This window comes from Leptodactylus fuscus, chromosome 6 (genome assembly GCF_031893055.1).
Source record: "Leptodactylus fuscus isolate aLepFus1 chromosome 6, aLepFus1.hap2, whole genome shotgun sequence".
In the NCBI taxonomy this organism is placed as follows: Eukaryota; Metazoa; Chordata; class Amphibia; order Anura; family Leptodactylidae; genus Leptodactylus; species Leptodactylus fuscus.
The window spans coordinates 116,905,734-116,918,125 of record NC_134270.1 but is presented as its reverse complement, the minus strand read 5'-3'; the positions used below and the strand labels follow the sequence as shown (position 1 = coordinate 116,918,125).

Genomic DNA, 12,392 nt, shown 5'->3' with positions numbered 1-12,392 from the left:
AGAAATTGATTTGGTTATAACCCTGCATTATGCAGTAAAGACTTCTGGGAAAGTCGGGCATGATGTTCAGGGTGCTTCCCATAGAGGGCAGCATAACAGAGGAACTGTCTCCCTGTTTACATCTTGGGAGACAGATTTGCATATTCTTCCCATATAGATCACTAGACTTACAAAAGGCTTTGACACAGTTCTATATGTCATATGTAAACATTGTAGATTTTTTTCTATTCTTGTTTCTTTTTGTATCAACAACTTTGTCATAGTAAATAGACATTCATAAACCTGGTTATACATTTACTTACAATATTGTCTTCTACTGAATAGACTATACTACTAGTAATGCCCCAACAGCTCTATTAAAAAGGAAGATTTTTCCCATTATAATGGACGCGCTTCCTGTGCTGAGAATTCAACATAAATATAGCCTAGTCCTACAAAAACACAGGGTACAGGGTAAACAATGGGTGGAGACAGAGACAGCCTTTTGATCATCCTGTTGACAGACGAACCACAACACAATTAGCCCCAACAATTGTAGTTTTACAATATATCTCTAGATACCTTTGTCCTTGCAATTGTGTCTGTCTTCCTGTAGTGATATACGAGTGGCCAGGAGGGAATTCAGTAGCTAAACTATGTCTCTTTTTCATATTGTTCTGGTAATTGCTAAACTCACTGAATTATTATGAAGCTGTAACATATCTCGTTCTAAACCAAATGAAAAGTTCTATTTAGAAGCTTTCATTCTGTTACTCTCAGGCCGGGGGCCCCACATGGCGTAAACGCTGCTGCGCTTTACAGTCACTGCACAATGCTGCGATTACCAAAATCCTTGTGGTTTTGGAAATTGCAGCACGTCAAATATACCTACGGAAACACTGGCAGTTTCACTATTGGTATAATGGTAGCAAAAAGTTCACAGAGGAAACCTCTGTAGACTTTCCGCGAAAAGCGCTGTGGGAAAAAACGTGATCCATTGCCACTGCGCTTAAAACAGAAGCGATTTTTTGGGGCCTTAACCCCAAGCAGCCCCAAAACCACAATTCCTAGCATACTCAGAAAGTAGCATTCTGTTTGCAACTAGTAAATAGTCATAGGTTGGTGATCGCTGTTCTAGAGCACACTGCGTAAATATGTATTACTGAACATGGTCCCCCAACAAACCAGTGGACCGGCCAAACAAAATGGTGTCATTGTGATTAAACAATAAATAATAATGAATAATAATAATTAAATAATTAATCTGGTCACCAGGAAGATGACAGACGTAATGGAAGTAAGTGAGATTTTCACCTGAAATTAATGAGTTAGTGCATTCTGCACCTCAATGCCATAAATATGTAAAATGAAACCCCCACCCCAACTACTATGTGTCTTTTATACTACTGGAGACTTTTTATGTGGTAGAGGGTCCCTTGAGAAACCCTTGGGTATCAAGGCCAAGGTGGAACTACCTCTGCACCCCCTATAGCTCCACCCCTGGTTGGTAGGGTCTTCAAAATTATACCATTACTTCTTATGCCACACTAGGCAGGCGCCTGTTCGGGTAAGTTCTTAGACACTGGTATTTAAAGGTACAGCTAAGTCATACATTCCTACTCAATCTGGTCCTATCCAAAATGAGACCTGTGCATGGTGATCATATGGCGTCATATGGATGTCTTGGCAATTGTACTGCCTAGCATGCTTGTCTATCCACGGTCAGTGGAAGGAGAGTATACCTGGAGAACCCTTTTAAAAGCAATTGAATTCATTTTCTTGGATACTTTGCATGCTTGGTCTTAGATGGCAAGCTGACCCACATTTCACTACTGGCCCCAAGTGAAAAAAAAAAAACGTTAGAGACAGAATGTATCAGTTCGTATTGTGAAAGATTTGTGAGTCATAGAGTTTTGGAGAATTGTGGCCTATTGCTAAAGAAAGGCTGGAATTGTGGCCTACGGAGGCGGAATATTATAATCCAATCATGTCTGTACCCTTTCAGGAAATATTAGCACAACACTCATAAGAATGGCATGTCAATACACACAGATGGACATGAAGATTTTTATGCCATAATGTGTTGCTATATAAAATGAAGCAAAGAGGGAAAAATTCTGACCATTCCCATTATACATACACAGAACTTCCGTTCCATCAGCAGCATGTAAACACTTAACGCTGAACTCGGACAGTTACTCCAGCTGTTTTACTATTTGTGTCTAGTTGTGTCATCTGTCCCGAATGTTATTATCTGCTTTTCATCACTAAAGCGGATGCATAAATATAACCCATTTACAACAAGTCAGACTGTGTGCAGAACCAAAATTGTGACAAATCCTATTCTTTTCTATGGGACTCCAATGGTTGAGAAATGATGTCAACGTCATATCAACTGCAGAATGAAAAAGAGAAAAAAAGCCACGGAATAAAGATGATGCAAGCCTTAAGTAACCAACACTGAACTGCTTAGAGTCTGCTTTGGAGGAATGTATTGCTGGCCAAGATTATAACACAGCTGACAGCTATCTTCCTACAAGCATGTACACTATAGTCTACCTTGGCTCCCATCTCTCAGAGGAACGTAGGTTGAAATCCAACACATCTGATTGTAGTTCATATAAATGGATGGAAAAGGATGAAAAGGATGTCCTGAGTATTCCAGAGCAAGAGCTGTTTCTGTCAAGTATGGGGGGAGTCCCCCACAATATGCAGTCCATATGCCCAAATAGTATGAATGGACTAATGTCAGGTAAAAGACTACAGATGATATTGTACCAAATATTGATATCAGAACAATCTGCTTCCATTTAATATGTCACTTAGTTGGAATATTCATTATTAGAGATGAGCGAACAGTGTTCTATCGAACACATGTTTGATCGGATATCAGGCTGTTCGATGTGTTCGATTCGAATCAAACATCACGTGGCAAACTCCAAAAAAATTTGATTCCCCTCCCACCTTCCCTGGCGCTTTTTTTGCACCAATAACAGCGCAGGGGAGGTGGGACAGGAACTATGACAACGGAGGCATTGAAAAAAATCGGAAAAAGTCATTGGCTGCCGAAATCAGGTGACCTCCATTTTAGACGAATAGTGGATTTCAAATCCGGGTCATATGAGAATGTGAACTTTGTGACTAAGAGACAGGGATAGGTGTACAGGCAGGGATAGCTAGGGATAACCTCTATTTAGGTAGGAATGTTATTAAAAATAACTTTTTGGGGCTCTATCGGGGGTGTAATTGTGATTTTTGTGAAATAAACTTTTTCCCATAGGAATGCATTGGACAGCGCTGATTGGCCAGAGTACGGAATTCGACCAATCAGCGCTGGCTCTGCTGGAGGAGGCGGAGTCTAAGATCGCTCCACACCAGTCTCCATTCAGGTCCGACCTTAGACTCCGCCTCCTCCAGCAGAGCCAGCGCTGATTGGCCGAAGGCTGGCCAATGCATTCCTATGGGTATGCAGAGACTCAGCAGTGTTGAGCCAGTTCTGCTCAACTACACCGTGTGCCGGTCAGCCCATCAGATGTAGCAGAGTCGAGGGTGCACTAGAACCCTTGTGCACCCTCGGCTCTGCTACATCAGATGTAGCAGAGCCGAGGGTGCACTGGAACCCCTGTGCACACTCAGCTCACGCTAATAGAATGCATTGGCCATCGCTGATTGGCCAATGCATTCTATTAGCCTAATGAAGCAGAGCTGAATGTGTGTGCTTAGCTCAACTACTCCACCGGCGTAGTTGAGCTAAGCACACACATTCAGCTCTACTTCATCATGCTAATAGAATGCATTGGCCAGTGCTGATTGGCCAGAGTTTGGAATTCGACCAATCAGCACTGGCTCTGCTGGAGGAGGCGGAGTCTCAGATCGCTCCACACCAGTCTCCATTCAGGTCCGACCTTAGACTCCGCCTCCTCCGGCAGAGCCAGCGCTGATTTGCCGAAGGCTGGCCAATGCATTCCTATGGGTATGCAGAGACTCAGCAGTGTTGAGCCAGTTCTGCTCAACTACACCGTGTGCCGGTCAGCCCATCAGATGTAGCAGAGCCGAGGGTGCACTAGAACCCTTATGCACACTCGGCTCTGCTACATCAGATGTAGCAGAGCCGAGGGTGCACTAGAACCCTTGTGCACACTCGGCTCTGCTACATCAGAGCCGAGGGTGCACTGGACCCCTTGTGCACACTCGGCTCAGCTACATCTGATGGGCTGACCAGCACACGGTGTAGTTGAGCAGAACTGGCTCAACACTGCTGAGTCTCTGCATACCCATAGGAATGCATTGGCCAGCCTTCGGCAAATCAGCGCTGGCTCTGCCGGAGGAGGCGGAGTCTAAGGTCGGACCTGAATGGAGACTGGTGTGGAGCGATCTGAGACTCCGCCTCCTCCAGCAGAGCCAGTGCTGATTGGTCGAATTCCAAACTCTGGCCAATCAGCACTGGCCAATGCATTCTATTAGCGTGAGCTGAGTGTGCACAGGGGTTCCAGTGCACCCTCGGCTCTGATGTAGCAGAGATAAGTGTGCACAAGGGTTCCAGTGCACCCTCGGTTCTGATGTAGCAGAGCCGAGTGTGCACAAGGGTTCTAGTTCACCCTCGGCTCTGCTACATCTGATGGGCTGACCGGCACATGGTGTAGTTGAGCAGAACTGGCTCAACACTGCTGAGTCTCTGCATACCCATAGGAATGCATTGGCCAGCCTTCGGCCAATCAGCACTGGCTCTGCCGTAGGAGGCGGAGTCTAAGGTCGGACCTGAATGGAGACTGGTGTGGAGCGATCTTAGACTTCGCCTCCTCCAGCAGAGCCAGCGCTGATTGGTCGAATTCCGTACTCTGGCCAATCAGCGCTGTCCAATGCATTCCTATGGGAAAAAGTTAGCTTGCAAAAATCGCAAGCTGACAGGGATTTCCATGAAATAAAGTGACTTTTATGCCCCCAGACATGCTTCCCCTGCTGTCCCAGTGTCATTCCAGGGTGTTGGTATCATTTCCTGGGGTGTCATAGTGGACTTGGTGACCCTCCTGAGACGGATTTGGGTTTCCCCCTTAATGAGTATATGTTCCCCATAGACTATAATGGGGTTCGAATCCCGTTCGAACACTCGAACAGTGAGCGGCTGTTCGAATCGGATTTCGAACCTTGAACATTTTAGTGTTCGCTCATCTCTATTTATTATCAATCAAATAAATGAAATGACTCTTGTGTTCATCCAAATCTAGTTTTCCAAAAGTGGAAAGTGAAGTAATCACTGTGGCAAGAATCAGGTTGCTGCATAATTACATAAACTCGGTTTGGTTGGCAACTAAATCACTGACTTTACATCAGTTGTAATTTTCACCACCAGATCTACACTGATCTTTACAGGAACCTGTCATGTTGAACATATAATATCATATCTAGCTGCAGTATATTGTAGAACAAGAGAAGATAGGCAAATTGATCAATTGTTTTGCGGGAAAAATATCTATATAAATTGATATTTATTGACTGAAATGTTTGCTGTAATTTTAGGAGTCCAGTGGGCGATCCTTTTCAGTGATTCAGCCGTGGTCATGGGCGTAACTACCCTGCGGTAGCAGCTGCCACAGAGCCCAAGACACTATGAGGCACCTCCATTTCCCCCCCTCTTGCTCACACACAGCTTGCACCCCTATTTCCTCCCTTTTGCTTGCCCACAGCTTGCACCCCCATTCCCCCGTCTTGCTTGCACACAGCTTGCACCCCCATTCCCCCCTCTTGCTTGCACACAGCTTGTACCCCCATTCCCCCCTCTTGCTTGCACACAGCTTGCATGCCCATTCCCCCCTCCGGCTTGCACCCCCATTCCCCCTCTTACTCATACGCACCCCGCACCCCACGTCACCCACTTGTTCACATACAGCCTGCACGCCCATGTACCCCTCTTGGGGGTAGGGGGGGCCCATGTCAAAAGTTCGCCATGGGGCCCCACCTTTCCTAGTTACGCCACTGGCCATGGTGTCTGTAGTTATCTCTGTATGTACTCTAACGCTAAGGCCTCACATTGCGGAAAAGCAGCGTTTTTGGTTGCAGATTTTGCTGCGGTTTTTTGAGTCAAAGTCAGGAGTGGATTGAGCAGAAGGGAGCAGAAGCTTCCTATATATTTCCCATTGCTCTTGTACCCACTTTTGCCTTTAAGTAAAAAAAAACGCAGCAAAATCTGCAGCAAAAAAAGCTGTTTTTACGCAACGTGGGGTCTCAGCCTTAAATACAGGAAAAACTGCTAAGCAATAAGGGTGATCACCCATTGGACTAATAACTACAGAAAGATCAGAGCAGACATTTACAAATTATACTGATCCTTTCCCAAAAAGTCTATATATCAATCTGCTCAGCTACAGACTGCACTGTATTTTTGATGGAGACAGCTTCTTTTTAAAGTTTTAAAGTCATTCATACTACGGAAAATGAAGAGGAATATGGGGATATACCTGCCTAATCAGCGTGGAGACTTATACTGCAGACGTCGCGGCTGAATCAGTGGGGGAATATGCAGCAAGGTCGAATATGACACTTGGGTCCCTTCACATGGAGTTTTCGCTCCGTGTATTCTGTATACGCTCCGCTCATTTTGTTCATTTAACACGTGAAAAATACACATGTAAAATGCAGTTAGCCATTGAGTTTAATGGCATGTTCGTATAACGCGAGCAATAAGACGCGCGTTATACGAACATGCCATTGAATTCCGTGTGAAGGGGCATGCTTCCATTGTTTTCAGTGGTAGGCAGAATCAAAGTGGAATGTACAGATGTTTTAGGACAAAATCCGCCATAAAATCAGATTCTGCCATGTTTCTAATATCCAATCTGCAATATGTCAACATATTTAAAACAATATTATTATCTAGTAACTTTGGTTAATCCAGGCTTTAGGTTGCTGTTTTTTCGTGACACGACTATTTGGGCTCATGCACATACCAACATCTGTTTGATAGGACACAGAGTTCCTCAAGTTTTGTATTATGGAGCCATAAACACTCAGAAAGCCACCATATGGCACCTCCATTTGGCATTGTATATTCCCAGAGGATAATACCTTTATAATACAGCATAAAATGGCACATTCAGCGATATTTATTCCTCATAGTAACAGAGAGGTATGGTATGGCCCCACATCACACTTTGGGGGCGGAATTCAGCAAATGGTTTCCATAGAAACAAATGATGTAATTTGTGCCTAATTTAATTGTTTATTACTATTATTCATATTCATCTACCTTTTGCGTTCTTTGCTGACAGATTTGCACCTATATAGTAATAATATCAACCTCTTGTATAAAGTGGGTGTGGCCTACTTGGAGTTGAGAAACTAGTGAAATTCGCCAATTGCGCTCATTATAAAAGCCGCAATTCTGGGTGCTAACTTGCTCCACCCGAACTATGGTGTAAACCTCTTGCCTGGTTCAATATACAAACATTACCCCTCCCTCCACCCACCCACCCCCCCAAAAAAAAAAAAAAAAGTCGCAATACTACAGATTTTGTGCCAAATTATAAATGACAGCAGAGATGAAGAGGGGTGAGAGGTTTTCTAATTCCTTAACACCTCTAGAGTAATGGATACAATGACTGACTGGAGACATTACGCACGTCAGTTTCCAAAATACTGTTTTGGATTTTTGTTTTTTTTTAATTGAAATAAATTCATCGAGGATTTGGGACTATTTTATGGATTTGTTGCAATTTGTACCATCTAATTGATAATCGATAACTTGGAAAGTTAAAGTGGTTTTCCACAGTGGAAAAGTGGAGTGTCCACATGTAGAAATTTGACTCTGAATTTGGTGGGAATTTGAAGCAGATTTTTTCTGCTTGTCAAAAATTGACAAGAATTTTGATGCTAAATTTGAAGCAGATTTTGACAGTGAATGTGAAGTGTTGCCACTGTATTTTGCCTATTTTGTCTTTATTGAGCAAGGCCAAATTCCAAATTCTGTGAGCGGATTTTGAAAAATTCTGCGGCCAATTCCAGATCAGTCACTTCAATTGGACTTTTCAGGGGGAAGAATCATGAAGATGCCTTTTTTCCCACTAGCTGAAAAAATCAGCTACTGTCTCCCGTTGAAATGAATGGGAAACAGATTTGAGATGAAATTTGAGGCAGATTATGAAAAAGATTCCACCTCAGATTCAGGGTTCTACATATGAACACCCCCTAACCATATTTAGATTAGTAAACAATTAAAAATTAAACATTTTTGAAAATATCAATAACTATAAATTTTGAATTGTTTTAAGATTGTCTCTAAACCACATTCATGGTGACAGTCTGTTGTCTTGAACAGTTGCCAAAGGATACGAGAATGAAGGCAGGAACTTTCTAGGGTCTGTCAGTCGTCAGAAACCCAGCCATGAGTTCCTTATGGTGGACAGGTTATCAGACAAGGACAGCGCATGCGCAAGAAAATAATCTGGCCACAATATGGAAATAATGGCTGGATTTCTGACAAGTGCAAGACCATAGAAACTCAACAAGACAACAGACTGTCACCATTCAGATGACTGGAGAAAAATCTTTAAAACTCTGCAAAATTATTAATTAATTATTTATATTAAATATATTTGACAATTTCCCCTATGAGTGTTGTATTATGATTTCATATTAGGACCATCTGCATGCGCCCTAGCAATATGACAAATCATGCTGAAGACATTTCATCTAAGTTCATATCATATTGAGGATTGTCACAATTCTTTGTCATACTTTGTATTCACCTTTCAGACTTTTAGTCTACATCCATAGTATGTATTTAGAGAACGATAAGCAGGGATATACACATCATAGCATGGAGTTTCACAGCATAAACTTTGCCAAAACATGTTTACCATGTCTATTTACTGGTCTATAACCAGGGCCGTAACTTGAGGGGGTGCAGAGGGTGCAGTCGCACCAGAGCCAGGACCCTGTAATCTTGTACATCAAACTTTATTTTCCAAGAGACTGTGCTGAGGTGACACAAGTAAGACAAAGGGAAGAACGCATCACATCAGATGTGGAGTGAGGAGACTCTCCTAAACATTCCAAGTGAAAGCATCTGCTGCTGACTTGGCCAACTCAGACATAAGAACGGTTTATTACATACAATGTCTTAAGATGCACAGGAATTAAATACACAAATTCTGCTCCGTATTTGCAATCTGTACCTAGTCCTATATAAAAAAAAAAGGCACTAAACATTGTTAAAATACTGTAGTATGCACAAAATTCCTAAAAACCTTGTCATAGTGTGTTTTGGCTTAAAGTGTTAATTTTTATAGTGACCCTCTACAGTTTTTACAAGTGAGCAAGTTTCCTCCTCACCTCCCCCCACGGCAAGAAGGATCTGTCAGTACTTTTCTGCTTTTACTGAGTTATTTTCATCTCCCCCTCGGCTAGGCCACCTCACCCCGCTTTGCTCCCTATACTAGCCAACATCTAGTCAGCAGAGTTAGATGAAAAAAAGAGGGTTTAGCACAAGCCCTTGCACAGCACATTCCCAGCTCAGTCCATACAGCCAGCTCCTTAACCTCTCAATATGAACAATGAGAAGTTCTGAGGTTTAGTTCGCAGCTACCAGAGGTCAACTCTTACCTATGTTGGCACTGCCAAGTTGCAAATCAGTGATAGAGACCAAGAGGGCGCATTTTAAGAGGAATGTGATCCACTGGGAGATAGCTGGATGCCTGCTGCTGAAATACATTCTAAAACTAACCTCCGGCTCTCCTGCAAAAGATGCAGGGGAGAGAGTGGGAGAAAGGAGGGAGGGAGGAGAATCCAAAAAAAAAGGGAGGGCTAAGTGAACAGATGAAAAACGTCTGTATGCCTCTGCTTGTGTGAGTGTTAAGTCAATGGGCTGGATCAGACATTACGTAAGCAAGTGTGAAAAACTGGGGGAAGATCTAAAAGAGGGAGCAGCAACTTTAAGAAACTTTTCTTACTTCTGTCTTCAGGCATTTGTTTGCGAGAAATAGTGAAGGTTGTCTTAGAAATCCTTTAACGTTTACTTCCTTTATTATTGTGTACAGTTAGGCAGTATACAAATACTCATACAAAACAGTACCAGAGTGTGGCCATGGGTCAAAGATTCTCTTACGCTAGCCTAAAAAACTATTTTGTACAACACGTTGCAAGACTAGTATACTGTATTAAGCAGAAGTGCTACAATGTTACAATAAATTACCACTATATGGTGCCAAACCATCTGAGATGTGCCCTTCAGTAGGGCAGACGAAACATAGTTTTGGTGTCTTTTTTTCTAACTGGTTGATAACAAAAGAAAATTGCTGATAAGACACATACTGTGGTCAGTGACCTCTAATGGGCTATCTTCTGTTTTCACCATGAAATCCTGAAACAAGGAGTATTGATTTTAAGACAACTTGTATCTGGTTTTGTTTCCCATTCAAACCAGACACATGTTGGGCAGAACACAAGACAAACCTGTCCAAAAGTTTGAGACAGATGATGGAACACATTAATGCTGGCCACAGACATAAGATAACTATTGTCTATCATCAGGGGTGAAACTAGCCTCTATGCTGCCTGAAGCAAAGCAACCTATAGAAAGATGCCTCTTCCCCCGCAAAATATCTGACTATTTGGTTTTATTATGAGGGCCCCCCAGCTAAAAGTTTGGGGCTTTGCACTATTTTACTCTAGGATCTCCTAAGACCCTATAGTATAATAAGGGGGAACTCAGGGGTGGTGGTTAGCACTGCAGCCTTGAAGCGCTGGAGTCCTGCGTGCAAATCCTGACAACGTCTGCAAGGAGTTTGTATGTTTCCCTCATGTTTTGTGTAGGTCTCATCCGGATACTCTAGTTCCTTACCACACTCCAAAGACATACTGATAGGGAATGTAGATTGTGAGCCCTATATGGGACAGTGACTGACAATGTCTGCAATGCACTGTGGAATATGATAACACTACATAAGTTATGCCCGGTTCACATTAGCGTTTGGTTTCCCTCCGGAAGGAGTCCGCATGAGGATCCCCCCCCGAACGGAGTACCAACGCAACTGCAAGCACTGTGCAGTTAAGCACACAGACCCCATAGACTATAATTGGATCCGTGTGTTTGCCGCACACTGCCCACACGAGATTTGTGCGGGCAGTGCGTGGCAAGCACACAGACCAAATTATAGACTATGGGGTCCATGTGCTTAACTGCACAGCACTTGCAGTTGCCTTGGTATTCCGACAGACCCTCGGAAGGAAAGAGTGGAGGCCAGAATGGAAAGGAGCAGTAATTGTGATTGTACTACTAACATCCATGTTTGACCTGGTTGAATGTACAAAGCAGGGGAAAAAATGCCAGGTAAAATCATAAGTCATAAGCTATGATCGACAGTTTCTACACAAGTTCAGAAGGTGGGTGGTAGGACAAGGAAGTATGCATGACATATATCTGACTCCTCGCCCTGCCAGGTCACTGGACTTGTTTAGTTTCTTTAAGCAAACATGAAGAAAATCAAGATTTAGGCTAAATGAACGCAAACATGTGCAGCAATGGGTCTGGGGAAAAACTGCACGGATAGCACATGGATCATATCAACGGACTGGCTGTGTTCTCCTAGAATGTAAGCTCTTGCGAGCAGGGCCCTCACTCCTATTGTTTGACATGACTATTTCTTTGTCACATTGTAATGTCTCATATTGTCTGCTCATACTGTATGTCCTCTGATTTGTAAAGTGCTGCAGAATATGTTGGTGCTATATAAATAAAGTTATTACTTATTTTAATTATTCCATGGACCCATTGATTTTCTTCACTGAGCCAATCACAAAATGGTATGGGACCTGTCTTAAGTTTTGCCCTGGGATCAGGGCTTCATACATGGATCTAGACATGGGCTGATGAGAATTTTTGGACAACATTGTAGAATTTGTTGGACTATAAAATATTCTATATTGTCAAATGTGGCTTCACCTATGGGAGCATTGGGCAAGGTTCACAATAACTAATTGGTGGGTAATTGAGTGAAATTCTCGCACTAGAAATATCTCAGTTATCATATCTGAAATACTTTTTTTTTATCCTTTGATAGTAACTAGCTGATCCTCTTGTCCACACAGGGATAAGCTTCTGTCAGACATGTTTGTCAGTGGCCTTCTATGCTACCTCTGATCAGGACACATGTACCACTTAGCCAAGGTGAGCATGCGTGTGTGTGGGCACTGTGGGGAATTCAGCAAAGATAGCCATTTTGCAGACAGCTCTTATGTGTATGGCTAGCTTTTAGGCCTTATTCACATGTACTCATTTCCTATACTTATTACATCCACTTGTTTACAGACACCACAGGTACACATTCATTTCAATGCGTTTATGCAGACATTAGTGGGGGGTTTTGTGGATTGTAATGAAAGTTGATGGACCCATGAAAAAAAAATGGATGACATCCATG

General features: G+C 42.8%; 1 protein-coding gene across 2 annotated transcripts in view; it reads right to left on the bottom strand.

Moving 5' to 3' along the window:
• Nucleotides 1-9,730, bottom strand: part of MRC2 (mannose receptor C-type 2) — a 60,753-nt gene extending 51,023 nt beyond the window's left edge. For both annotated transcript variants that reach the window (XM_075277119.1, XM_075277120.1), the window contains exon 1: nucleotides 9,577-9,730. In XM_075277119.1, the coding sequence (XP_075133220.1) occupies nucleotides 9,577-9,685 (109 nt within the window). In that variant the 5' untranslated portion in view covers nucleotides 9,686-9,730. The remainder of the gene's footprint in view (nucleotides 1-9,576) is intronic.
• Between the last annotated feature and the right edge of the window lie 2,662 nt (nucleotides 9,731-12,392).